We start from the raw sequence: 27,614 nt of genomic DNA on the forward strand, positions 1-27,614 counted from the left end.
GCAAGTCAATGCAATATTTATAAGTAAATTTGAATGTCTCTGGTACTGGTAAACGTGTATCATTATAGTATGTATTATTTTTAAGGTTGATAACTTCAACACACTATTGCAAAGAACTGTCATCAGTTGTGAAACGTAGGTACACAAGTCCAAACTTTATGTAATTTCCAGGCAGCGAAACTGACATACTGAATACAGTGGGTTTCACATTCAGCACTTGTTATTCTCGTTTCAAGCATGATTTTAGACACTACTCTGTCTTTTTACATGCAAGAAAGGGATAAAACATTTAAGGAAACCCACAAGTATAAGAAGTCTCAGCTCATGTGTGTTTATTACGGAGCAGACTAATGATGCTTTTCAGCAATAAACTCACAATACTGGCGTTAGCCAGCAAGCTAATATTAGTTAATCCGAGGAACAACATTTAACCGGAAACCACAAACAAAATCGAAATATCTCGGGTAGACGGATATGTAAATCAGCCTCATAAGAGATCACCTAAATCAAAATATAGTGTAAAATGAGCCGGGGGAGAGTTTAAAGGAAACATCCGTAAGCTGAATGTTGCACCTTTGCATTCAAAACTGCGTCGCCATCTTGAACATACGCGCTCAGCTCTCATGAGCCTGCGTGTAATTCACCACAAAGCGCTCAAAATATTCACATTAAATAATACACTCACCTCATGTCCTGATAGACACTCCAATAAGCGCGGAAAGGTGAGTCGGTGTGGTTCAAACGTGCGGTAATGTAATTCGTCGGCAGTGAGACTGCGCGAGCACTCTCTCACACACACAAACACACTCACACTTCAACCACAGGCTTGTTATTTGTCCTCACTGAGTCGTGGATATAAATTTGAGTCGTTTTCTTTAAGATTCTGCGCCAGAAGTTAATATACGTCACAAGTATCCCGGGTTTGTCTTGCTGAATCCCCGGTGGTTTGCATTTTGTGCAGCTCTGGTGCACCTGAGGAGATGGAGTGAAAGAGTTTTTCTCAAGCAAACAGGATGAAACGGTGTGACGTTCAAACTCTCCCCACAGGCGGCCTTCACCCCACCCAAGCCTCAATCTTCGTATATTGCTGTACACCAGAAATACAGGGAAATTACGTTTTGTTAAAAATCTACTTTTATAAACGAATTGATTATTGTATTAATAATTGTTTTATGCTTCCGAAATTGAAATTATTCCAGCTAAAGAGTTTATTCAATATAATTTAATCAATTCTGTCGTGCAGTTGTGCTTTTTTTTACTTTAAAATTATATTAGGTGTATATAAGTTGGAAACAGAAATAATATCCTACAATAATTCTGTGTTTTTTGTTTAAAAGATCCGATCTGCAGGTCTATAGGAACCATTAGTCAGGAAGCGATGTTCTACACGGACTCTTTCATGGCGCGGTCGAGATGTTTGTTTTCGTTTCCATCATATTTGTCTTTGTGGCTTACACTGTTTCTATAAAATTTGTGTATTACAGATTTAGACAGTTATGGCCACACATACGAAATAAAATATCCACTCCTTCATACACCTTTGGAAACGCACATTTTTGTCCAACACAAAAGAGGTCCGGCGCGCTCTTACAAAACTCAGAGGATGGCAAGCAGCGCGTGACAGCAAACGAGACTCGAGCTCTGTTAGTCACTGCACATCCAGATGACGAATGCATGTTCTTTGCACCTACAATCTTGAAACTTGTTGAATCACAAGCATCCGTTTATTTGTTATGTTTGTCAACAGGTAGGTTTACTATTCCGTAAGTAAAGTATAACCATAACCTGAATACTTTTTCAGTTCTATTGAAAGCCAGAACCTTTTTTTTTAGCCTTGCAAATGCATGCTGTTTAATAATGAAATTTGCATAAATACTAACGTTATACTTTATGTGTAGAACTGAATGAATAAAGAAATCTGGACTTCTGCTGAAATATTTTGCCATGCTTGTGTAATGTTAAAGAGACATAAAATGTTTCTGCAATCCTCAGGCAATTACAACAATCAAGGACTCCAACGCAAAAGGGAACTGCTTGACAGCTGTGCGGTGCTTGGAATTCCATCCAACCATGTCACCGTCATAGAAGACAAGTAAGGGGGCCGCACACAGGATACATCATTTTCATTTAAACTAATCGTACACCCCCAAATGTAAAATCTGTCATCATTTGCTCAACTCTCATGTTGATTCCAAACCTGTATGACTTGTGGTCATAATATAAATATAACATCTTAATCATCTGAAGAACTTCTTGAATGGAAATCTAAAAGACTGCATTGCATTTATATGATTACATTTTTCTTTCTTTCTGTGATGGCAAAGCTGAATTGGCAGAAATCACGTGAATATGCTAATTTGGTGCTCAATAAACATTTCTTATTATTATCAATGTTGAAAATGGTTGTACTGCTGCTTAATATTTTTGTAGAAACCGTGATGTCTACTATTAAAAAATTGGGGGTAAGTATAAAAAAATAAAATAAAATAGTTTTATTCAGCAAGGTTGCGGTTAAATTGATCAAAAGTGAGAGTGAAGACATTTATAATGCTACAAAAGATGTCTATTTCAAATAAATGCTGTTATTTTGAACTACTTTGTTCTTTTGAACAAAGAATCCTGAAAAAATTACCACCGTTTACACAATATTAAGCAGCAAAAACTGTTTTCAACAATAAAATACACATATGCGTATGTGTGTATATACATTTCTTTCGTGACATTCTGTAGAACAATATAAAATCATTTTGTAAACATATAACAAGATTTCTCTACAATTACTCTTAAATTAATTAATTAATTAGATCTTGACCCGAGCACAGTTGCGTTTACATGAATGCAAAGGCAAGTATGGCAGATTTTCTTGGACTATGCAGTTTCTTCTTATGAATGGATGCACGTCCTCACTTGATGAGTAAGATGCACATACCTGCCAACCCTGATCTTCAACATAACTCCATAAAGATTGTGTCTGTCAATCAATCAGCTCCCAACACTGACAATAAGCCCTAGTCTTTTGGTGGGGGTGTTTTATTAATGCTAAAATAAACATTTAGTTCCAGTATGGCCATCCCCCGGAGTCTTCAGCCACAGCAAGCAAACCCATTAAGGGTGTCTGGGTCAGGCCCCTCCTCTCCTCCCCTGGCTGCCCTGTGTCAAAGAGTGGCTGGGCTACAAATGAAACCCTTCCATTCTTGTCACAACAGAGGCACAGACAGCTTGAGATGATGTATGGGAGCTTGATCTGTCACCGACATAAACGACCAGGCCGGGAGTCTAAAAGAGGGCAGTCCTTAACCCCCCTGAGAACTCTATGATGACACGGCCTGAAAAAAAAGACTACACAGGGCATGATTTTCTAAAATAGTCACTGTGATCCCACAATTACAAATATCACTCACATCTGTGTGGTATTTTCTTAGTCACGGTTGAATTTTCAGTTGTTTTTCTCAAATAATAACTATATTTCAATTTTCCAAAATACAGGCAGGCCAAATAAGATTTCTTCCTGCACACATTTTCCGTCACTGCTTTGCTATGCCACAGTCTGGCTGAAGTACATGTAAACAACAGTAGGAGATGCGTATCAGTAATATTTGAATAATCTTTTATTATTTTACTAGAGTTTTATTCAGCAAGTACACATTAAATTGATCAAAAGGGACAGTAAAGTCATTTCAAATAAATGCTTGAAGAATAAAATAAGAATCCTGATAAAATTGATCATGGTTTCCACATAAATACTAACAGCCGTTTTCAGCATTGATAATAATACATGTTTATTGAGCAGCAAATTATAATGTTTTCTGAAGGATCATGTGACTGAAGACTGGAGTAAGGATGCTGAAAATTCAGCTTTGCCATCACAGGAGTAGGGTAGATTACATTTAAAAAAAAATGATTACAATGGAAAATAGTTATTTTAAATTGTACTAATATCTCACATTATTATTTTTATTACTGTATTTTTCGATCAAATAAATGCAGCTTTGATGAGTATTAGAGACTTTTTCAAAAACTAAATTAAAACTAACCCTAACGCAAACTAGTGTAAGTGTTTTTATTAAAAGCAACCTATAATTTACTTATTGCAAGGGCAACCTGAAGTTAAGTGCCTTGCTGAAGGCTACAATGAAGGCTTCACATACAGATTCCGTAAGGGCCTTCCGATGCCTGACCTCTAACTACTACGTGTCTGTATTTCCGGAAACTGGTATTAGCCATCATTTGGGTGTTGTTATAAGACTCAGATGTTGAAATATTACCTGATGTGCTGTTGTTGCAAACCAACTGTGTGTGTGTGTGTGATCATTTATACATGATTATAAAATGTTGTCTCACTCTCTTTAGAGCATACTGCTAGGATTTTTTAGTTTTGAAACATTTTTAGTCATTTCTTTTTTTTCTGCTGAGTAAACTTAACACTTTTTATTCCCCAAATCCACAGTTGGAAAAAAATTGTTAGGAATCCTTCAGCATTTCAGATAACACTTTGTCACGGTGTGCTTGGATTTCAGCTTGCAGCTGGTCTGAAGAAAAGAAAAAAACTTATTTGACAAAGAAGTTCTTAGTCTTAGCTTAGTCAGGTTTATGCTTAAAATGTAAAAAAGACAAGTCCAATCAAAGGGAAAACCAGTTTTTTTTTTTTTTTTTACTGTATTAAATAAACCTGGCTAAAGTTTTTTGGAGTTCTTTGAAAACAACACTTAATATCTTAATCTTAATATCAGATCAATAGGGCTGTAAACGATTAATCGCGATTAATCGAATCCAAAATAAAAGTTTGTTTTTACATAATATATGTGTGTGTATTGTGTATAATTATTTGAATACACACATGCATGTATATATTTAAGAAAAAAAATATTTATTTATAAAATAGTTCTATTTATATATAATATAAATCATATAAAAATATATATGCAGTATATAAATGCAAATATTTCTCAAATATATACATGCGTGTATATTTGAGAATATGTGTGTGTATTTATATATACAAAATAATTATACACAATACACACACATATATAATGTAAACACAAACTTTTATTTTGGATTCGATTAATCGCGATTAATCGTTTACAGCCCTATAGATAAATGTTTTTTTTAGGAATTTTACTGGAAACAAGACAACAATACTGAGTTTAAAATAGATTGTTTGCGGTGTGTGCCCTTGTTCCACAATAACGATTCATCCCAGTCAAAATGTCATGTTGGGAAATGGGTATTTGTTTTTTGTTAAAAAGAATTAAAATGTTGGACAGGCTGGATGACAATAAAATTCAGACAGCTTGTACTCTGTATTGTCGTTAGCTAGTCCAGTTCCTCTGGAAGTCTCTTGCTGAAAAATCATATGAAGGCATTTTAGAGAAGGCTAAAGGATTTGCTCGAATGGGATTTTGTTTAATGACATAAACCAGAGTTTTCCTGTGTCCACTCACAGAATGGCAGGCAAAAAATATGATGTATGTGTCAAAGTTCTCCCAAAAGAATTTGCATAGTCATGGTAATATGTTTTCCAGGCTGTTTTCCAAGTGCTATGACCCACCCTGCCTGCAGTTCTTCCCTGCATGAATCCGTGCGCTCTATGCTTCTTCTTGGCATTGGTGTTTTCGTGCTTAAATTCTGCAGATCCCTAGAGGTCCAAAAACACCATCGCATGGCTGAAAGTTCTCCACATTAGAGTTTGTTGGTTTCTTGGAAGGATGGAAAAACTAAAGCAGAATGGACCCTCTAGCTGTCCCAAATGTAACAAGACATTTCCTGGTGTGTTGGACGATCAGATACGCCCTTGTTTTGACTGCTTAGTTTGGACACAGTTGTCACATTTACCTCCATTTGGGTCATTTAGATCACTGCGCCTGTGTGTGTGTGGTATGCACTCTTTGTGTAAGTGTGGGGTCAGTGAGCAGTCGTCTTGTTTTAGACCACTCTAGTGGCGGTACATGGAATCAGGGTGTGTTCTGAGAAGCCTGGGAGTGTTTGTGTGTGTGTTGACTAGGTCATAAGTATCATGTTAACTCAGACACCCACCTGGAGCTTTCATAATAAGCTGGCACAACGCCCAGTCCGTCCGTCCGTCCGTCTCTCTCTCTCTCTCTCTCTCTCTCTCTCTCTCTCTCTCTCTCTCTCTCTCTCTCTCTCTCTCTCTCTTCCTCTCTCTCTCTCTCTCTCTCTCTCTCTCTCTCTCTCTCTCTCTCTCTCTCTCTCTCTCTCTCTCTCTCTCTCTCTCTCTCTCTCTCTCTCTCTCTCTCTCTCTCTCTCTCTCTCTCTCACCCGCCTGCTCGCCCTATCTTTATTTTTTAACCTAATGTACACATAGCATAAACTTTGGTCCATTCTGACTAATTTTCCTCATTAACCTTATCCACCGTATCTCAGTCTTTACCCGGGAGCTGACACTGTAATCTTTATGATCCTTTCCTATATAGTCATTCACAAGCACGTATACAAACACACAAGGCTTAAATATCACCCCGCATTTGTCAAAAACCCAGTTTGTGAGTGACTAAAAGTAAGCTTTGGTACAGCATAGATCACTTCACTCTCAAATACTCTAATCAATGTCATCCTGATCTTTTTTTTTATCTAATATGTTACAGATTTCACTGGAGCATAGATAACTGACGACTGCAGTGAACTGATAAGGCATAAATCTGAAAGATGAGCTTCTGGGCCTTTCGGCTGCATAGCATGACCTCAGCAAACTGTGATAATCTCTAGCTTTCATGTGCACGTTTAAGCTTGTGTGTGTGTGTGTGTGTGTGTGTGTGTGTGTGTGTGTGTGTCTGTGTGTGTGTGTGTGTGTGTGTGTGTGTGTGTGTGTGTGTGTGTGTGTGTGTGTCAGCGTCCTGACAGGGTCATCTGGGCTCTGAGCTGGTTCAGGAAAGGTCGCTTGTCTAGTGATCAGGGATTGGTGTGCATGTAATGATCCTATTCATACCCTGCAGTCAGCAGCAACGACTTTTGTCGTACACAGAGTTCTGAACGCACACACACACTCAACTCAGTAGACAAGGGTTACATGAGTGCACATAGTTAGAGTGACAAAGTATTGTGGACTTTAGTCTCAGTCTCAGACGGCCACAGACCGCTCACTCACGTACATTGTATGCAAAACTGGTAAGAACTGGTTGAAGTCAGCAATTGCTATCTGACTGGCTGGTGGCTAGCCTGCTACACAATATCCTGGCATCAGGGTCCCCTCTCAATATTTCCCCTTCAATTTACCTGCCTTTATTTAAACTACAGGGAGGCACAATATACCTGGACTAAATCTGTAATTTGTGATTATTTATATATATAAATATATTTATATATTATAGAAAATAATAATACTTTCTCTTTCTTTCTACATCAAAGAATCCTTTCCACAAAAATATTTGGCACAACAACATTGATAATAACAAGAAATGTTTCTTGAGCATCAAATCAGTCTTTTTCAAAGGTTTCACTGACCAACTTGTGTATTATGTTAATAATATATATTTTATTTATTTTGATGGCTGCTACACACGCCAAAAAAGTTGGGACAGAGGCAAAATAAAAGTGAAAAGCTCAGAATATCCCAGTAAATTATTTTATTTTTAAACAGTCCATGATAAATTGGTAATAGGTGAGGGTCTTGTGATTGGGTGTAAAATGAGCTTTTCTGTCTTTGTAAGCAAAGATGGGTCATGGCTCATCACTTCATGCCAAATATCATGAGAGAATTGTCAAACAATTCAAAAATCACATTTCTAATGCAAGATTGCAAAGAATTTAGGTCTTTCAATATCTACCATACATAATATTGTGAGAAGATTCAGGGAATCCAGAGAAATCTCAGTACATGTAGGGCAATGGCAAGACAGGAAACCTCTGTCTCTCAGCCATCTCTCCTTCAAGTTTTTTTTCAAATCTCCCTCTTGCTCAGCTCACTCTCTCTCCTCTCCCATCATGAGTGGACACCTCTACTGCCGATTGGCTACAAGTTTGTTGTGGTGCTCTCCAATCCAATCCAGTCCAATCCACTTTCAGTTGCTTTTTTCAAAAATTGCTTACTGCACCTTTAAGCGTCATAACATTGCTTTGACATTGACAAAAAAGTAGGTTTTAGTTTTAGTGGGTTATTTTAGACAAAATAGTATTGATGTTTAGTATGAGTTTATCGATAACAGCTAAAATGGTGCATTCCTACCCTGAACATGTGAAGAAAACAAACAGGTTGAACACTTTACATGTTGGTCAGACAGCCTCTTCCTGTTTAAGTTGGTGGTTTTCAGTCAGAATTATCTGCTGAGTGGATCAGACTTTATACCAGCTTTTAAATGTCTGATTATGTAAAGCTCATGAACTTTTGATTATCATCTCTAATTATATTATCTGTGTAGACTTGTTTGCTGGCAATTAAAAGTATTTCTGATTCATTGAATTGTTATGTGAGTGTGCGTGATATCCATTTCATTTTACACTCTGATTGTAAAGTTCTGTTGTATCTTACTTTTTTTGTATACCGTCTCAGAGTGTGTGTCCTCATGGGCTCTGAATGAGTCGTGTGACCCTCTTCTCAGAGTTGCTTTGCTCTCTCCGGTGCACAGCTGCATTGACCGCCTACACTCTGACCGAGGCAATGCATCATGGGAGTGCTTTTGTGATAAGAGCACATCTGAACATGCTCCACTGAACTTGTACTTAGTCGACCCCCACGCTCTTTTTCTCTCTCTTTTTCTCTCTCTTTTTCTGTATTATTCATTGAGGCAGACATATGTACTCTCTGTCTGTCTGAACACTGACCACACAGTCCACCTGTCAGGTTGAGAGCCTGTCCTCTGTTTACTTCCTTTTACAGGTCTCTCTCTGTGTCTGTCTCATCTGTTGAGAGCTTTCAGTGGGTGTTAGGTTCGTTTTTGTGAGATTATCCTGCATGTTTTCCTTGAACTAAGCCAGATATGCATACAGTTTCTCAGATAAAAGATTGCATTCCCACAGTGGCTGCCTGAGAATTTATAAAGGAACCTATAATCTTAAGGTTGGACTGTTTTCACAGCAAATATATTTTCTCATTTAATTCCAAATAAAATGTTATAATTATTTAAATGATTACATGTAATAACAATTTCTATTATCAATATAATATGTATGGAAACCCATTTCTGTTAAATAAGAAAAAAATTAGATAAAAAGTTGAATATATACTAATTGGAAATTATGTCAGGAATAATTGAACTCTCAACAGTGTTTGGCAGCAGCGTCTTCTAATAGCAAAGCTATAAGTTTAACTGCTTCAATAACAGAAACGTTACCACCTCGCCACTGAGTATTGTCATTTAGCTTTTCAGTTGTGAAACTATTTTATCGAAAAAGTCGATCACCAGGCAGTGCTAACAACAAATTTCTGTGCACATGTAGCCTATGCTTCTGTCTGTGTGTGACGTTTTGTCATCATTTCGATTTTTTATGTCATACTTATGGCTTTCTCGTAATTATGATAAAAATTTCAGCTTTTTATGAAAAATTTTTAACCTCTTTTTAACCTCATAATTATGATTTAGTACCTCTGTAGTTTTGACTATTAATGTCTATATTATGACTTTCATTCATATGATTTAAAAAAGCATAATTTGTTTATCTTATGTGGCGGAAATGGGCTTCCATAATATAGCGATAAAACAACCAATGTTTGCCAAAAATTATATTTGAATAATATGAAAAATGTATAACTGTATTGGACAGTAGCGACACGAGGGAAACAAACAATAGCATTCATCACCTTCAATATTTATTTATAAATTAGTTTGGCAAGGAAACTAAACCCTGTGTGATGTATAGGCTCCAGGAAGAAGACAGAAAGTCGGGTCAGGGGGGTGTTGGGGCTGACAGCAGGTCAAGACCCTCAGAGAGATGAGCTCTGTTAACACAATTACCAGACAGCACTACAAATGCACTCCCTGCCAAGAGCTTGTCATGAAAAAAAAAATGTTCCTCCTTTGGGAAACATTTGGGGTATCTATATCTCTTCCGAGGCAGAAGCGCTCAGCTGATTCACTACCATTTTTCTTGATTTGCTCCCCTTCTTCTTTTCATCATAAAGCAATGTTCTCTGTATTATATCTTGAAAGCTGCAGGGCTGTTTTGTGCCAAGTATTTGAGAGTGTAATTTTATTTTAATAGGTGTTCTAAATTTGGCTGAAAAAGGCTGTTGGGCTACTCCTGAACATCTAAATGAATGAAGAATGTAGCTTGAGCTTTCCAGTTTGCTACACTGCAGAGCTACTGACTGATAAAAGTGCTTCTTAAAACTCCATAAATCTGCACAAACATAACTGCAAACCTTAACTCATTTCAGTCAGATATTTTCCATGCTGAAAGGGTTAACTGTCGTTCAGCAGTCAGCTTTTCCCAGCATGCACCGGGGCCTTGTAACGGAAAGGCGGCCCTGGCCCCATGTGACCAGACAAAACAAACGCTGCCAGTCTCCCCACCCCCCTCCCCCACGCTCTCTGCTCTCACACACACACACACACCGCCTCCTCAGTAGGCTAAAGTTCATCTGCTGCATTCAGATGCCTGCAAGCAATTACACATGCGGATGAGTGAGTGAGCGAGCAAGAGAGAGAAGGAAGGGAGGGAGAAGAGAGGTTACTATGGGGCATTTGACACTGTTGCTATAGCGAGGCCAACACTGCATTGATCCATTCTGAAAAAAGGTCAGGTAGATCATGTGTTTTTTTCTCTTTTTCCCCTTTATTTCATTATCATTCTCTCTTTCTCTTCCTTGTTCTTGGTTCTGGAAGATTAAAAGGTGTAAGCTTTGAAACTTTCTTCCCTTAAAAGGGCAGTGTAGTAAAATGCCTTGAAACGCCTGAACACTTAATTTGTTTTTGACTTTGGAAATAATGTTTGTGTATGTGCTACAATTATTAAAGCAACAGTTCACCCACAATTCTGTCATAATGTACTCATCCTCATGCCATACTGAAGCCGCATTCATTTTTGGCCTTTGGACGTTGAATGTGAAGTTTTGAAGTGTATCCTGGCTTTACATAATAACAAAAGTGAAAGGGGGCGAGGTTGTCAAGCTCCAAAATGCCAAAACACCATAAAAGTATCGTAAAAGTGTCCATGTGCTATATTCTCTGTTTTTGAGGTCATACGATAGCTTTGTTTTAAAAGCAGACATGTGAGAGCCAAAGCAGTTTGGCATCACTGACAATGATGTAACATTTTTGTTGTCCAAGTGACTTGTACAGTCCATTTAGAGCTGAAGTGAAGGAAAAAAATTATAAAATTCTCAAGACTGGTTTATTTGTCACTCAAAGCAATTGTATGACTTCAGAAGACCTCTAAAGCTTAGACCACTTTATGATACTTTTATGATTTTCTTCTGTCATTTTGGAGCTTGACATTCTCATGCGCTTTCATTATATGTAAAAGAGCAGCCAAGATATTCTTCACAAATTCACCTTCAGCATTATACATGAGAAAGTTATATCGGTTTGTAACTGCATCACTGTCAAAAACTTTTTTGCTGAACATTCTAATAAAATGCAAGTCAATGTCAATGGGGATTTCTAAACTAAAATGCATTCAAAGTTCTAAGCTTTAACTAAATGTTTAGATTTCATTAAATGTAAAAAGAAAAAAATAGAAAGCAAAATCAAAGATGGAAATATCCTTTATTTTGCTCAAACAAAAATTGTATTAAGAGGTTTAATGCACTGAAAAATTGGTGTAGACACAAATTTCACAAATAGTTTCTGAACTGAAATAGTATTTTTCTGTAAAACATACTTGAGCACGTTTTACTAATGTTTTTATATGCAAATTTTGACAAATCATTATTTATAGTTTATATGTTTGATGAATATCGCTAATATCAGGCTGCCTGACAAGCTAATAATTATACTTTTGCTTCAGCTGTGCTGCAGAATAAATCATAAGACATCAAATTCATAAAATTTGTATAAAATCAAATGTTTTATTTTTTGTGATGAGTAGATAGAAAGATGTCTTGGCATTCATACCTCTTTTTCAAGTCAAGTCCCATCTCTTACATTATCGTATGAGTACCTACTCTGTGTCTTTGTACATTAGATCTGTCCTTGCTCTCTTTTGTCTTATCCTAACTGCTACTGCCCAATTTCCAAGTCACCCCTTTTTCTAGCATATCACCTCGCACCCACCCCGCCTCAGATAGGGTATCCTTCAGAGCCGACCTTGTGACCCTGACCAGCATTTGATTTGTGTGCAGATCCATCACAAAAAAACAGAAACAACTGTCAAGCCCCATTGTCAAGAGAGGGAGGTAGCCTCAATTCAACTGGCTCTGTTTCTCTCTCTCTTTATCTGTTCTCTCTCTCACCCTGACTTTCACCCCCCCTTCTCGTCTTACCCCCTGACCTTGAGCTGGGATTTAGCTGCCGGCTGTCTTTAACACATTCAGTGCCAATTGGTACGTGCTGCCAACCCGGCCCTCTCAGCCAATCACAGTCCACTTTGCCCTGCCATATCCAAAATCTGGCCGTTGAATCATTGTAGATACAGAGTCCTCCAGTGAATTTGTTTGCCTTCCTGCCTGCCAGAATTCAATTATAAACTTTTTCAGCTCTGAAAATGTTTCTCTGGCTGTTTTAAAAGTCCTATCTTATATTTATATAATTTATATAAATAAGCAACTACTTTAATTGCCTGTTTTCTCCTAAATCATACACCATCTAATGCACTGCTTTATTGCATTGCCATTTCCAGTCTCCATAAAAGGTATATCTAATGCTGCCTTAGAATTTTGCACAAAAAAAGTTGGTCTTAGACAGACCTTTTGGCACAGCCTTCACATCTCAAGCACACCTACGATGACTTAAAATAATGTCTAGGTAGGCAGCTCGCTATGTTTTAGAGCTTCTGTCTCTCAATCCAAATCCCTACAGTCTGTTCTCTTTATCTTTCTTTTTGCTGTTCTAATATTTGATGTTTGATAAAGATGTCTAGGAGTAAACCGCAAGAAAACAAAACAACATGCACTTAAGTGATTGCCCGCAGTGGGCGGAGCTTCTTCTGACCCCAATACATTACACAGCAGCTATGTGGGGTGTTCAAGTGAAAGTTGTGTGTGAGAGAAAGAGAACAAAAAGAAAGAGAGAGATTAATGCATGGCCCTTGTTTTCCCTGAGCTGTAGTTACAGATGAATGAGAGGGAAAAGCCCGGGTGACCTTTGATCCCAGACTTCAGAGAGGACTGTGGGATGCATTCAAGCTGAGCGGTAGTGAGACTGTGGCAGTAAATCAGATAGAGAGACTCTCGCTCGCCACTGTAGCCCTCGAGCCAAAACCTGCCCTTCCAGGACCTCGCTGTTTTGTTGCAGCTGTGTGTGTGTTGGCACGAAGAGGCTTTTTGCTCAGTCCAAATCAAACTTACACAAAGAACATGGACAGTACAGTATATGCAAACCTCATCCATCATTTGTGTCTATAGTATTGTATATAATGCCACTTATTAGTTGTGCTTGCTAAGTCAAGAGTCACTATTACCATTGCTCAGACTTAAACTTTGGTGTGTAATTTGTCCTGCACCATCTGTGCCACAGACGGCATATTTATAAGTATGGATGGAACCCTTGGCTTATAATGATGTGGGATATTGGAGAGAGGTGTTTAATTACTTATATAATCACTCTTAACATAAAGTTTTCTCCCAGACGATAAAAACACATTAATAGAAGGACCTATGAAAGCCTGTTTCTGAAAAAATAAATAAAAAGGTAATTATGACTTTGTCCCAATTTGACTTTATTTTGATGCAGTGCGACTTTATATCTCTGACTTTATTTTTTATTTCTCTATCGCAGGTTTTTTTTTTTTTTTTTTTTTTTTTTTTGTGGTACTAGTGGGCTTCCATCATTCCACTCCTTTCAACCATATATCAACTCACTTTGAACCAGTCTGAACAGCTTAACAACCATGCAGCAACGTACATGCAACCACTCACAAGACAGCCGTATTTACACACAAAATTGTAAAAATCTAGTTGCCTACATGCTATGTCTCATTTTAAAAGTGTGTGAAATCTCCATATGACACTTTTACGTTTTTCTCCTTCTCTCCTCTTGTTCATGCAGAGAGCTTCCAGATGACCCTGCGGTCCAGTGGAGCACTGCACTGGTCTCCTCTCTGATCCTCAAACACACCCAAAACTACGGCATCAGTCTGGTAGGAAACTTCCATCCATCCAGGTCCACCTCATCCAGGCAACTGGAGTTTATTTGTATGACCTAAACCTACAGAAAGTCCTCTAGTCTAGAACACATCGGCAGATTGGGAGAGCTCACGGGGCAGTTTGACATGACAGTGGTACAGTTGTGAAGTTGAGGCCAGTGAAATCTATGAAAGAGTTGAGTGCACTAAAAAAGTTCCCAAAAAAGAGGAAACAAGTGTGTGCTTTTTTGCAGAATGTTCCCAAAGGATATCTAAAATGTTTGTTTTGGACATTATTAATAATGTATTGAGAACGAACCGGCACTTGGATAGACACAAAGAGGCTGATGATAAGGGAACACAAGGTTGCAGATGAACTTTAGGACAACCAAAAGATAAATATTGGATAAATAAACATAGAATAATCAACAAGAGAGATGGGAAATTAGCGTTCCACTGGCTCTGACAAAATCTGTCATATACAGTATGTAGACCTCTCCATATAATAGTGTTGAAATAATAAATAATTACTTCATCATAAAACACTGATTCTTTAAATGGTCATGTGACAGTCAGGTCTCAATAATGGTGGTGGTGGTGTGGTGGGGGGGGTTGGGGGTTGGACAATGGGAGGCCTTCGAGACAGAGAGATTTTCAGAGATTCCAGCTTTTTACTGTGCTTATCTGATAGCTTAAGTCTAACTCATGAGGTTGCTTTAAGTCTAAGACCATATCAGCTAGATTAATTCACTCAGACGAGCTTTTCATTGGCCCCCTGTATTTAGCCCTAATTACACATGCTGTAATATCCTATAATACCACTGAAGCAGACACATGTGGTTCCCCAGGGTCACTGCTGGCAAGCCAACGCAGATAGCTATCAGCCTGCTCTAAGGACTTCCAGAAAAGATCCCCAAAAAAATTGAAGTCAAGATTAGAACATACCGGTACATTTTTCCCTCTTTTTCCTTCTCTCTTTTTCTCACGTGTACTGTTTAATGTTTTCTTTGTCCCTCACTCTCCCTCTTTCTCAGCCCACATGCCATGAAATTCCCAAAGAAAGCCAAGCATAGAGGACTTGCATAAACAAGCCAGAAAACAAAGCAATGTCCTTGCAACATGACTTGGTTCACCTCCATCACCTAACATCCATAAGTGTACATGCAAAGAGCAGCCGGTATCCTTCCTAGCAGACTGCCAACTGCAGCAACAGTCCAGTCTGACTTTAAACCGCACACTCACTCACTAATACAGGCTGCTGAATCCAGTGGATCAGCACACGGTTCCGCTGCACCCTTAATTTCATGTTTGATTTAAGTTGAAGAGGCTGTGGGGATGGAAATACTGATGTTGAACTATAACATTACACTCCAATTTGATTTTGGCTTTCAAACGTGTGGGAAAAGAGTGGTGGCCATCTTGTGCTCTTTACCGCTCTCTCACAAGGAGCAGAGGATTGTGGGTAGGGCACTATTACACAAATAGACTCATCTGGTTTAATCAGATGTGCATTACAGCTGTGCGTACCACAATCCTTATGCTTTACATAATGTGTGTACAGTGTGCAGACATTTTTGTGTTTTATTCTTCTTGCAGGCAAATATCAGTATGTTAAAGTTTAATTTCAGTCGGACTAAAGCAATAATTTATCTTTTTTATATATATATATATATATATATATAAAAAGTTGTGAATTCTTTCATCCAGTTGAAACCATACCAGTCTGATTTTTGTTCAATTGAAGTTACTAACAGACCTAGATAATGCAGATGTAGCGCTGCTTCATCCAGCATGTACACATATTAATGAGACTGCAATTGACCCTTACTGTTGTGCACATGCTTTGAAAGACATGGATGACGTGCGACAGGTGTTTAATACTTCGAAAATTTCATTTTACATGTGTCGTACACTGTGGGCAGATAGAGAATTTGAAAAATTGTAGCTGGACTATAACCATGCATGTATAACATATTTATTCTGTCCTCTGTGCTGTTCACAGCATTTAGAGTTTCTCTGTCTCACTCATGCCGATAGTCTCTTCTGAAAGCTGACTCACTCGCCTCATTGTGTTTGGCAACATTCTACATACCTGCCACAATCTATTATTTTGTCCACCATATTTTCCTCCACCCTTGGAGCTCGAGCTTGAGCTATGTGTGCAGCAGCCGCTTGGAAAGCACCCATTACCAAAGACAGAACCCCAGAGACAGAAATGGGTCTTGACAGAATCTGGTGACACAGCAGACGATGCACAGAAAGAAGCCTTTCCACACAGTTCTGGCAACAACTCCCACCAAGTCCACTGCTGAGTCTTCAAATTACTGCTTTTCTTTGGCTTGTGTTTCATCTTATTTTCAAGTTCTTTTCTTTTGCTTTTGCTTTTTTTTTTCATCTTGTGTTCACCTTTTCACCCTGTTCTTCAGTAAGAAGAAAGAATGCAGATGGAAAAAAGCAAGTTTAAGTACTTGCATACTAGACTCTGTTCTGTGGGATGCAATGGAAAAGTTCCACCTGATCTTTCCATATATAGTGAAAACTGTACAAAACATTTTTTTATTTATTCCAGTGATGGCAAAGCAAAATTTTCATCTGTCATTACTCCAGTCACATGATCCTTCAGAAATCATTCTAATGTGGCTGATTTGCTGCTCAACATTTCTTATCAATGTTGAAAAAACTTGTGCTGCCAAATATTTTTTGGTAATTCTTTGATGAGTAGAAAGTTCAAAGAAACAGCATTTATTTGAAATAGAAAACTTTTGTAACATTATAAATCTCCTTACTGTCACTTTTGATCAATTTAATGCGTCCTTGCTGAATAAAAGTATTAATTTCTTCTTCTTTTTTTAACACGAAAGGTTAAATACTGTAGGTTAAAGTAGTATTCATTGTTAGTTCACGATACCTTAGTTTACAACAAATGTAAGCATTTTTTTATTGTAAAGTTTTTTTTTAATTATCATATTGTTATTATTTAAAATACATGTAGGCTACTGTATTTAATGTGAATTCAAACATATGCATAATGGCTATCATTTTGATATATTATATGTATATCACCACAATAATATATAATGTGGTGTGCAGTGCATAACAGTGCATTCATCATTCTCTGATTTATGGTGTGTTTCTGCAGGTGCTGACATTTGATGGCAGAGGTGTGAGTGGACATGCCAATCATATTGCCATCTACAAGACCCTCAGGTAGGCTACTTTTGTGCTGATTTCATAATGCAAGATTGAACTCCACAACAACAGGATGTTAGCAGTTACTCAAAGTAGATTTGTACAAGTTAAAAAATAAATTGTTGTACATTGTAATTAATTTCTAAAAAATAATGACTTTCCCCCACATAAAGCAACAGTTACAATAGCTTAGGCAAGTATAGAGAGCTTCTGAAGTTAGGCCAGCTGTTTGATGTTTCTTGTTATAATGACGAAAAGGAAACAGCCTAATGTTGCTTATTGAACTTTACCTGAGTTATCCCTAGTGGCTCCAGATGAAATAGGAAAGCACTGTTTACAGTAGATTTGATATCTACTAGATTTGACTCTGTAACACACACTTCTCTCTGATTTGGCGCAATGCAGTGCAGTTTAATGCAAAGTCAAACAGACAAAATAAAAGGGATCTTAACATTTTAAAAATTTCCCTGATTGAGCTGATTTTATACTTTATTTTTAATTTTACTTTTGGGGGTAAGTAAGATTAACAAAAAAAGAAATAAATTAATAATTTTATTCAGAAATGATTACCAGTAAATAAATTGATCAAAACAAGTGACAGTAAACACTTTTTATAATGTTACAAAGGTTTTAGATTTCAAATAAATTGTTCTTTTGAACTATCTTTTAAAAGAATCCTGAAAATAATGTTATCATGATTTCGCACAAAAGTGTTTTCAGCACATCCGTTTTCAACACTGATGATAATAATAAGACATTTCTTGAGCACCAAATCGAAGGAATATGTGACACTGAAGACTAGAGTAATGATGCTGAAAATTCAGCTTTGCCAACACAAGAATTAAATGACATTTTAAAATATATTCAAATATTTTTTTTATTGTAATAATATTTCACAATGTTGTATTACTGTATCATATTTACTCAACTGTATCTAGGCAAGGCAAGTTTATTTATATAGCACATTTCATACTCAGCAATGGTAATTCAAAGTGCTTTACATAGAAAAAGAATTCAAATAATCATAAAATAATCACAAAATATGCATAAGAAATATCCATATCTGGCTAGCATACCATCACTACACAAATATAAGCTCACATTCCAGCAGAGCAGCAAAATACTGAATCAGTTCAGAAGGAAAGAAAAAACCGATCCTCTGTGTTGGATCAGACAGCTTGTTGTTCAAGCTGCAACAATGCACTGCAGGACTTTGCCCAATACCTTCAAATACTGTATGAATCCTAATCCTGTCTTCTACACAAGGGCATCAACCCTTAAATCATTAATAGGGGTGATGTAGGCATCAAAACAACAGGAGATTATGTTTTCTGCTGGCGTGAGGCAATGACTTACTTGAAGGCTCGCAGTAAAACAGTCAGAACAAACCGCATTTAAGTATTGAGCAATGTTTGGTTATAAGAAACAGAGCCCATCTTCTCGGACATCTACCTCTTCTGTGCTGTTGTAGATTCATTTATTTTGTGTGTGTGTGTACATGTTTTTCTATCCCGGTGGGGACTTCCCCCTGAATGCACACAGACTCATGGGGTCACAGTGAGGAAACAAGCTTAAATCATTCACAATTTTTTTTTTTATAAATGTAAAAATGCAGAAAGTGTTGTGTGATGGGTAGGGTTAGTGTAAGGGGATGGAATATATATTTGTACAGTATAAAAATCATTACGTCTATGGAGAGTCTCCACAAAGATAGTGAACCAGACGTGTGTGTACAGTATGTGTCTGAGAGAGAGAGAGGAAGCAGTGGTGAAGTTGGCGCTGGGACTTGGTCGTCGTGGGCTGAGCTCCGGGGCCAACACAGGTGCTGTGACTGGGAGAGCCAGGCCATGACAGGCAGTTCCAAGAACTGCATATGGATTTAGAGCTCACTCTAATCTGAGAAAAACCCAGACCTCAGGAAGTGTGCGTGTCCTTAAGACACACACACACACAAACACACACACACACACACACACAGTGTAATAGGAGAGAAAGAGAGAGACACTTCCGAAGACTGCAGACAAATAAATCTGAGTTATCATCAGTATTAGTATTTTGGTTTATTGACCAAGTTACACGTATAGAATATGTGATATACAATATAGGTGCTGAGTGAAGAGTGCATTTGTAATGGCAGAACAAACTAAAAATATGTGAAAATACATTTATTCTGGTTAATTTATCATTTTTTAAAAATGTAAGAAACTGATTTGCACATTGACTACAGAACCCCAGAGAACAAATAAAATGCTTACAGAGAAATACATTTATTCAAGTTTCAAAATTAAGTCAGTCTGCTTATCAGGTTAATTTATGTTTCAAGGAAACTGTTTTTGGAGTGTATGCGAGTGTATAAGTTTGGTGTTACATTAATCATATTTTTACTCTTTCATGTCTTTGGCAACAGTCATCTGGCTTCTGCTGGACGACTACCTGAAGGTAAGTCTAATTACATTACGTTCAAAAATATATTTAGCATAATATTATTTTACATATAATTCATCATTTTGTAGAATAAGACTTTGGTTTAAATCTTGCCGTCGTTGGTAGTGCTGGTTTTCTAGGCAAGGTACGCCACCCACTGGTACACTCTATTAAGTGCACTCTGGAAAACATTTCCAGTATACGTACATAAACCGTTTCCCAGCAGCACCACTGAGCTAGACCAACCCTTTCTTACACGCAAGCGGAGAAATGACTGAGATCAGAGTTCTGCTGTGTCTACATTGTGTCAGAATGCAAAGAACAATCGGGATAAAAGATATCTGATTGATTAGTGCAAATGAAATGGTCAGTTCACAACCACTAGGGGTCGATATGCTGTCACATGAAGATGTTTTCTGGCCTCAGTAGCTACCGTTTATATACTGTCTATGGTAGCTACTGATTAAAATATTTTCAAAGGGTTACATATCAGTGGCTATATGATATTTTTTTTTAAAAATTATAAACCGACACGTGCTTTATTATATTTAACTTAAATTTTGAGCTGAATTTCTTGAGCTGAGTGTATGTCCACTCATACTGAAGACAGGTTAGTCCTGTTAATCCGGTGTTTCCCATCTGTTTCTGGATAAATCGTATTTTACGTAACAGATCCTCAGTGAACCTCTAGGCCCCAGTGTTTCTTTAATCAGCCAGTCAGATCTTCTTTCTGATAACCCTGTCATTAACTCTCGATACTATGAGGTTTATCTGTGACCGCATCAAGAAGCTTGTTCTTGCCCTTTATACACTACCATTCAAAAGTTTAGGGTATGTAATATTTTTAATCATCTTATGTTCAAAAGGTTATTTGATCAAAATGCATTAAGACTGTAGTATTGTAAGAGTAATGTTAAATAGCTGTGTTCTATTTTAATATATTTTAAAATGGCATTTATTCCTGTGATGGCAAATCTGAATTTTCAGCATCATTACTCCAGTCTTCAGTGTCACATGATCATTCAGAAATCTTTCTAAAATGCTGATTTGCTGCTTAAGAAACATGTCTTATTATTATCAATGTTTAAACAGCCGTGTTGCTTTAAAAAACAAATCTAGATTCTAGAAAGTTCAAAAGAGCGGCATTTTTAGAAATAGGAATTTGTAACATTTAAATATTTTTTAACATTTAAATCACTTTTGATACATTTAAGGGATCCTTTGTGAATAAAAGTATTAATTTCTTCATAAAACAAGATTTTACTGACCTCAAACTTTTGAACAGTATTGTATATAGTGGTGGAGTCCTTACCAAATACAATTTTGAAAAAAATAAACAAACTAGTTTAGTTTTTTTTTCTGTAATGGATACACCTCTTTTTTCACTTAGTCTATTACAGTATATGTATTCAGTTGTATTTGATAAAAATTCATCAGTAGCATGCAGACAACACCATTGAAACAGCTTATTGTGACTATGATTGATTAAATCCTCATCCTATAATAATAATCAACTGTAAATGCTTTAGAAAAGTCCAAAAGGTGTGGAAACCCAGTACTAAGCTTTTTTTAAATCCATCTGTTCCTACAGGTTGTCAGGTCTTCTCTCTTCACTCCATCAGCATCCTCAGAAAGTATCTATCAGTCTTAGAGCTGCCGGTCAGCTGGCTCCTCCCCTCTGATTTCTGCTGTCTCATTGGACAGGAGGAGTATAAACGTGCCAAGGTGTGTCATGAGTCAGTGTTTAAACAAAAAGCTTAAGCTCTGATTAGACCCGATGAAACGTTACGAGTGTCTCACGTTTCTCAGCTTCTACAGTACAGCTGTCTTCAGATGTATTCCCAGACTGAATAGCAGACTATGAATACAGAACATTCATAGCTGAAAAAAGCTCCTTCTCAAAACAAAGGCTGTATTGCTGATTAACACATTAGTACTTTGAACCTTTACTGTAAGCATTAACTAATCCTGCCGAGAGGTCACTGAATGACGCAGTTTCTTTGTCTGAACTGCCTCTACCAGTCTGGGTCCTTACAGTAGCATGTTAAGCCCTCGTGTGTCCGTTTGTGATCTTTGGTCAGGTCATCTACCTGATTTATTATAAGGGCTATTAAAAGTTAATCAGTACACAGTAACTCAGTAATTGCTGTCTGTTCACTTCTCTCTCCTCAGAAAGCCATGCTCTGTCATCGCTCTCAGCTGCTGTGGTTCCGCCGGCTCTACATACTGTTCTCACGCTACATGTTCATAAACACCTTCCAGGCCATCGTTGTGGAAACAAAGAATGTGAAAATGTATTAGATTAGATTGTCTTGGACACTGTTCCTGTCTATGTAGGACTAAAGTTATGCACTGCATTTTTTAGGTTAAGGTTAACTTCATGTTTCTTATTTCTTTATATAATCCCCATACCAAATATGCTGTCATTACAATACTACTATAGTGACACCATATTTAAAAAAAGGTTCAGCGAACATATTCAACCTGCAGACACTGATGGAGAAATGCTGGTATAATGGGCCTATACACACTGTACCCCAAACCATCCAATATTCTGAAAGCCAGTTTTCTGGAGAGGTTTAGCCTAGATAAGCACTTTAATAGAGTAGCTGAATCCAAAGAACAGATTGTGCCTTTGTGTGTGCAGGGAATGGAGAAAACTACATTTGATTCTGTATATTGTTTACATTTGCGTTTACTGTTGTTATTTGACTTAAGTTAAAGCACTGTTCCAAACGGATCAAGTACTGTACCAAATTTTGTGATTCGGTATGGTTTCAAAACTGGCATGCATTTCTGAATTCTTTCCGAGCAAATCTGTATTTCTAGGAAGTTCATGATGTTCTCTGTTTTGACTTTGAGTTATGAATATATACATATAACAATGTGGAGTAATGCAACAATTGTTTAAAATAAATTTGATAAAGTGAGAAAAAAAACACCGTGAACTTTTTCTTTTTGAAAATAAATGGTTTTGGTTGTTTTCCTTATACATGACACAACATCCTCAATACAAAGTTGGAAGACAATACAAATATCAATCCTCCTTTGATGTCCTAAATATCTATTGGAGTATGATTTCCATTTTACGAGTATGTTTTACCATTCCATTTACCATTAAAATGTTCCTGTTGATACATTTCTTAATAAAAAATACCAGAGATTGTCCCTTCATCATCATAAAATGCCTAGAAATTAGCTCTAGGATATAGGGGGAGGTCTAGACAGTATGTAATTGAAAAATAATATTTCATATTATACAATATTTTTGGACCATTTTTTTTTTTCAGAAGAGAAATATTGTTGTAAATTTGTGTCTGTTAAGGTGAATTTTGTCAACAATTACACTGATAAAAAATGTCTTAAGAAGCAGAGAGTACAATCTAAGGTTACACGACAACAATATATTGTTAACTCGTTTTTTCCCTGGTTTCATGCACAGACGACAACGTTGTCAAAACGATGATGACTAAAAACGCTGTATTATGCTTGCCAGGCCAGTAGTTGATGTTATTTTGTTGTTTGCGTTGTCAAATACTCACGCATTCCTATAGAGCGAACACAATATGCATACGCATGACACCACTGACGATAACGGTATCGTTTTCAAAAACTTGCACTTTAAAACCCGTTTCAAAAGTTGCATCTTCAGGCCCCTAAAGAGCCATTGTCTTGTAAATGAACTACCAAAACAATTTTTTTTTTTGAAAATAAATGTGTATACGGCCTCTTAAATCTTCTGGCTGAAGCTGCCGTCTGAAAGTCAAACTACTCAAAAGGCCATAGGAAACCGTCAATTATGTGTCCATTGTTGGTTTTGACATACTTCTAATGGTATGATGCTTCTGCATACTTTCCTCCCAGTCTTGCCCACAGAAATCCTCCACAGTCACACTTCTCACTGTTCCAGTGTCCAAACAATGAGGTGCCACACCTGTAAAGTCATGGCAAAATACATGTAAAAACGCACCCAAATAAGAGAAAACTTTTTCTTCACATCAAAAAGGAAATGCTCCATAGTTCAAAACAAAGCAAGGTAAAGTACGGTTTGACTATAACATGTGGTAAGAATTGTCTGTTAAAAAAACAAAAACAAAAAACAATAATGGTCCGCCTTGTATTCAACTCACCAAATCCATCAGGGTTGGAACGTGGAGTGTAGAAACTCTGAACGCCGCACGTTTTGCAGAATGTGTGCTTGGCCATGTGTGTGTTAAATGTGTACGTGGTCATGTTGTCTGATCCCTATGAAACATAATTATATAATTATAACAAATTTAACATTTTATGCATTCTGCTCAAAAAGATCCTGTGTACATGCTTCAAAACACATACCTGCAGCAAGGTGAACTGGGATTTTGACACAATGAAGTGACGATTCTGTTTCTTTGTGCAAATACTGCAACTGAGACACAACAGGAATCAAAACAACAGCAATCAAAACCATCAGTAGGTGGGTTACCTCATGAAAAGTCTCTCTAATGTGAATACAATGACTCTAACAATGAAAAGCTGACACCAACTTGTGCACCAACTTTTATTACAGGCATTTTTGCTCTCTCCATTCCTCTATCGAGCCGGAGCCGGTGCCAGCGAAGCACTGAAGAGACGAATAGAGTCTGAATTAACGAAAGGGTGCGATGATGACGTAACGCAAAGTCACATATTTGTCAGACGGTAAACAAACCCATCGCTACTACAACTGTCTAAAAGCTACTGAGCAAATACAGATAGCAGAGCATTGAATATTACTACATAAAACAAAAAAGAAAATTGCCTAGGCAATTCGAAAGCTCGACTCATCGATATCCATGAAATGAAGACATTTTAGACAACCAGATATAAATGCATCTTAGATACACATTTCAGCAGTTTTACCATGAATACAGACAAGCTACCATGATGCCCCCTCACTCAGGTAAGCTGTGGCATTTAAATAATGCTCAGTTGCTAACAAAGTGGCTTTGCTCCTCATTCTGCACGCCACATAAAATGAGAGGCCGTTTAGGAAATAATACATGTATTGTGTGAATGTGGATTGGTTCACTGGTTGAATGTATGGTTTAATGACGAACGCTTTGGTTTATAATACATTGGTATAACCACATATATATAGGTTTAGATAAAGTAGTTTGATCAATGAGTTTAGGTGCATCAGTTATATATATATATTGGTTTGATTAAGTATACATTGGTTTGGATACATTGGTTTGATGAAGTATACATCAGTTGGATCAAGTATACATTGGTTTAATCAAGTATAATGGTTTATTGGTTTGATCAAGTATACGTGGGTTTGTTCAAGCATACATTAGCTTCATCAATAATGTATTGGTTTAGATGCATGGGTTTGTTCAAGTATATGATGTTTTATTAACAAAGTTTGGGAGGAACACGTTCAAATGATCTATCCAATCAGCACGAGAGGAGGCCTATATATATATATATATATATATATATATATATATATATATATATATAATATATACAGACTCAACTATGTTCCTCGACAGTATTCTCCACCACCACTACTCTCACTCTCGGCTGGTTACTATCCCAGCCAAGGATATGTGGGTTGTACTCTGGGTTCGGGCCAAATTCTGAGGTTGGAGCCCTCCCCTCGGATAGCATGCCAAATACACATAACTCTAAATACATATTGTTTTTTTTAAGTATACATTAGTTTCTTCAAGCATGCACTGGTTTAGATACTTTGGTTTGATGAAGTGTACACTGGTTTAATCAAGTATTGGTTTGTTCAAGTATATATTGCTTTGATCATGTATACATAGGTATACACAAGTATGGTACATACAACATTAATAAATTAACACCACACTTACAGACATAAGTAGGTGGTTTAATAAAAGCATTTTTGATCTGGCCTGTTGAATTTTCATTAGATTTAAAGCATCTACATACTGGGACAACGTCTTTGTAAATGAGACAGGAGCAAACCCATGTGTACTTGATAAAATCAATGTATCTAAAATAAACCAATGTGTGCGGTTATACAATGTAGGCTACTATAAACCAATACATTTGTAATTAAACCGTACATTCAACCAGTGAACCAACCCATATTCACATAATGCATAGGCCTATGTATTATTCACAGTTAGTGGACATAATATTTATTTAGTACTTCAAGTTATGTTCCCACCCAGGTTGGTTCAGCCCTGTGTGTGTTGTTGTTGTCTCGGTGTACTGGAAGCTTCTTCTTCTGTCACCACAACAAATTCCTTGTGTGTGCAAACATACTTGGCAAAGCTCTTTCTGATTCTGTTAACCCTCTAGGAAGGGATACAATTCCATAGATAAAAAATATTTCATAACGACATCGTCATAATATCCGTCATGTCTTTTTTTGTTCAACGTGAAATAGATTATACTCTTTGTAGAGAAAGACCTGGCAGAACGATCTTTCAGTAAAAGACATCCCTTTCGTGGAATGACCCAGATGACACGCCACGTGATGCTTTGCGAATGACTATTCGGTTAAAAAAGCAATCCACGTGAGCACACGATTAGATCATTGTACTGTCTGTGACTGTGCTAATGGCTGAAGATGTTTCTTACTTGCAATTGAACACGTGTAAATCTGGAGCACTCCACACCTCAAACCGCACCGCGCCGCAGTGACAACCTCCGGTGTGTTTCACAAGACCATCACGCTCCCTGCGAAAAACAGATCATTTACATCAGGAGACGATATGCCTCATTGGCTCATGTATTTACCAATGTATGTAATCAACAAACTTCATTCGCGTTTTGAAGGGATTGTTGTTTTTTGTGGGCAGCAAGCAATGAACACCCGTGTATTTTATGTGTGCCAATGAATGTTCTTTTTTTCCGATCACAGTTTTGTCCACTTCACTGAATGTCTGCATTGCGCAGTGAAAGTGAAGGTTATATAGCTACCTTTCGTCTTTAGTTACGCACGCCATTCGTTTAGCACCTTTGTATATGGTAAAGGTGGAATTGTTTGTCGTCTACAACCTAACCGGTTTAAACTGTTACGGCATACTCTCCTGTTGAACATTATATACTTGACTGATACCCATCGCCCTGCTTACAAAACACACACTCGTGATTGACTGGCTGGGTCACATGCTTCAGCCAGCTCATTTGCCCTCGGCGTCATCTGGTCCCACCCGTTCAGCTGTTGTTGCAAAACAAGCCCAGACAAAGTCCACGATAATATCAGACTCAGAGCAGAAAGAAAACTTGTTCTCTTCGAAATAGACTGAATTGTAGTGTATAAATATAAACAAATAATGTGTAGCCTAATGCTAACATCCTATCACATTGGCCAGTGTGTTGTTAAATAAAATAGAAAGACATGTTTTTTTATATATAAATTCCAAATGAGCCTAAACAGTTTGTATTTTGACACAGAAGTAAGATGTGTTATATAAAACTTTAAATGTACTTTATATTGACAATGTGGTAAAAATGTTAAACAGTCAAGTTTGCCTAAATAACATTATTATTTCTTAACATCCTGTTTATAATGTCTGAGATTGATGTAGATGTTAAATATTTCATGTGATATACGCACAAACACACTCTCCTGAAAGTTCAAGGTACACGTAATCTTTATCTTTCTGAACAAACATTTTTTGAGTTCAGTCTGGTGATGTGGCAGCTCGTGTGATGTGTATGTGGGTCGGGCGATAATAACCAGGAAATTTCTTGTGAACTTAAGAACATTTATGTTATGTGTTTCCCGTAATTGTCTTAGAAACAATTTCCTTGTAAGTTGTTCAATAGAAAATATAGCTTATCTTTGCTGTTAAAAACAAAAAGCAAAATCACTACAAATT

The 27,614-nt window shown here is 37.2% G+C and overlaps 3 protein-coding genes across 19 annotated transcripts in view; 1 reads left to right on the forward strand and 2 right to left on the reverse strand.

Annotated features, from left to right (window-relative positions):
- Nucleotides 1–1,387, reverse strand: part of ncor1 (nuclear receptor corepressor 1) — a 98,934-nt gene extending 97,547 nt beyond the window's left edge. For all 17 annotated transcript variants that reach the window (XM_079607396.1, XM_079607402.1, XM_079607394.1 and 14 more), the window contains exon 1: nt 686–1,387. The gene's annotated coding sequence lies outside the window, so the exon portion shown is untranslated. The remainder of the gene's footprint in view (nt 1–685) is intronic.
- pigl (phosphatidylinositol glycan anchor biosynthesis, class L) lies at nt 1,379–22,097 on the forward strand (the record flags this gene model as incomplete). The annotated part of the gene is given in 8 exon segments (XM_079607413.1): nt 1,379–1,397; nt 1,400–1,747; nt 1,993–2,092; nt 14,100–14,190; nt 17,315–17,382; nt 19,772–19,803; nt 21,380–21,513; nt 21,961–22,097. Coding segments are annotated over 8 exon segments (921 nt in total). The 3' UTR covers nt 22,090–22,097.
- A 630-nt stretch (nt 22,098–22,727) lies between these two features.
- Nucleotides 22,728–26,963, reverse strand: cenpv (centromere protein V). Its single transcript, XM_079607414.1, has 5 exons — nt 26,710–26,963; nt 26,368–26,466; nt 24,124–24,193; nt 23,919–24,033; nt 22,728–23,722 (listed from the first exon to the last, which is right to left on the reverse strand). Exons 1-5 carry the CDS (start codon nt 26,733–26,735, stop codon nt 23,586–23,588), a joined length of 447 nt encoding a protein of 148 aa, XP_079463540.1. The 5' UTR covers nt 26,736–26,963; the 3' UTR covers nt 22,728–23,585.
- Nucleotides 26,964–27,614: the final 651 nt, after the last annotated feature.

This window comes from Phoxinus phoxinus, assembly GCF_949152265.1.
Source record: "Phoxinus phoxinus genome assembly, chromosome: 3".
Classification (NCBI taxonomy): Eukaryota; Metazoa; Chordata; class Actinopteri; order Cypriniformes; family Leuciscidae; genus Phoxinus; species Phoxinus phoxinus.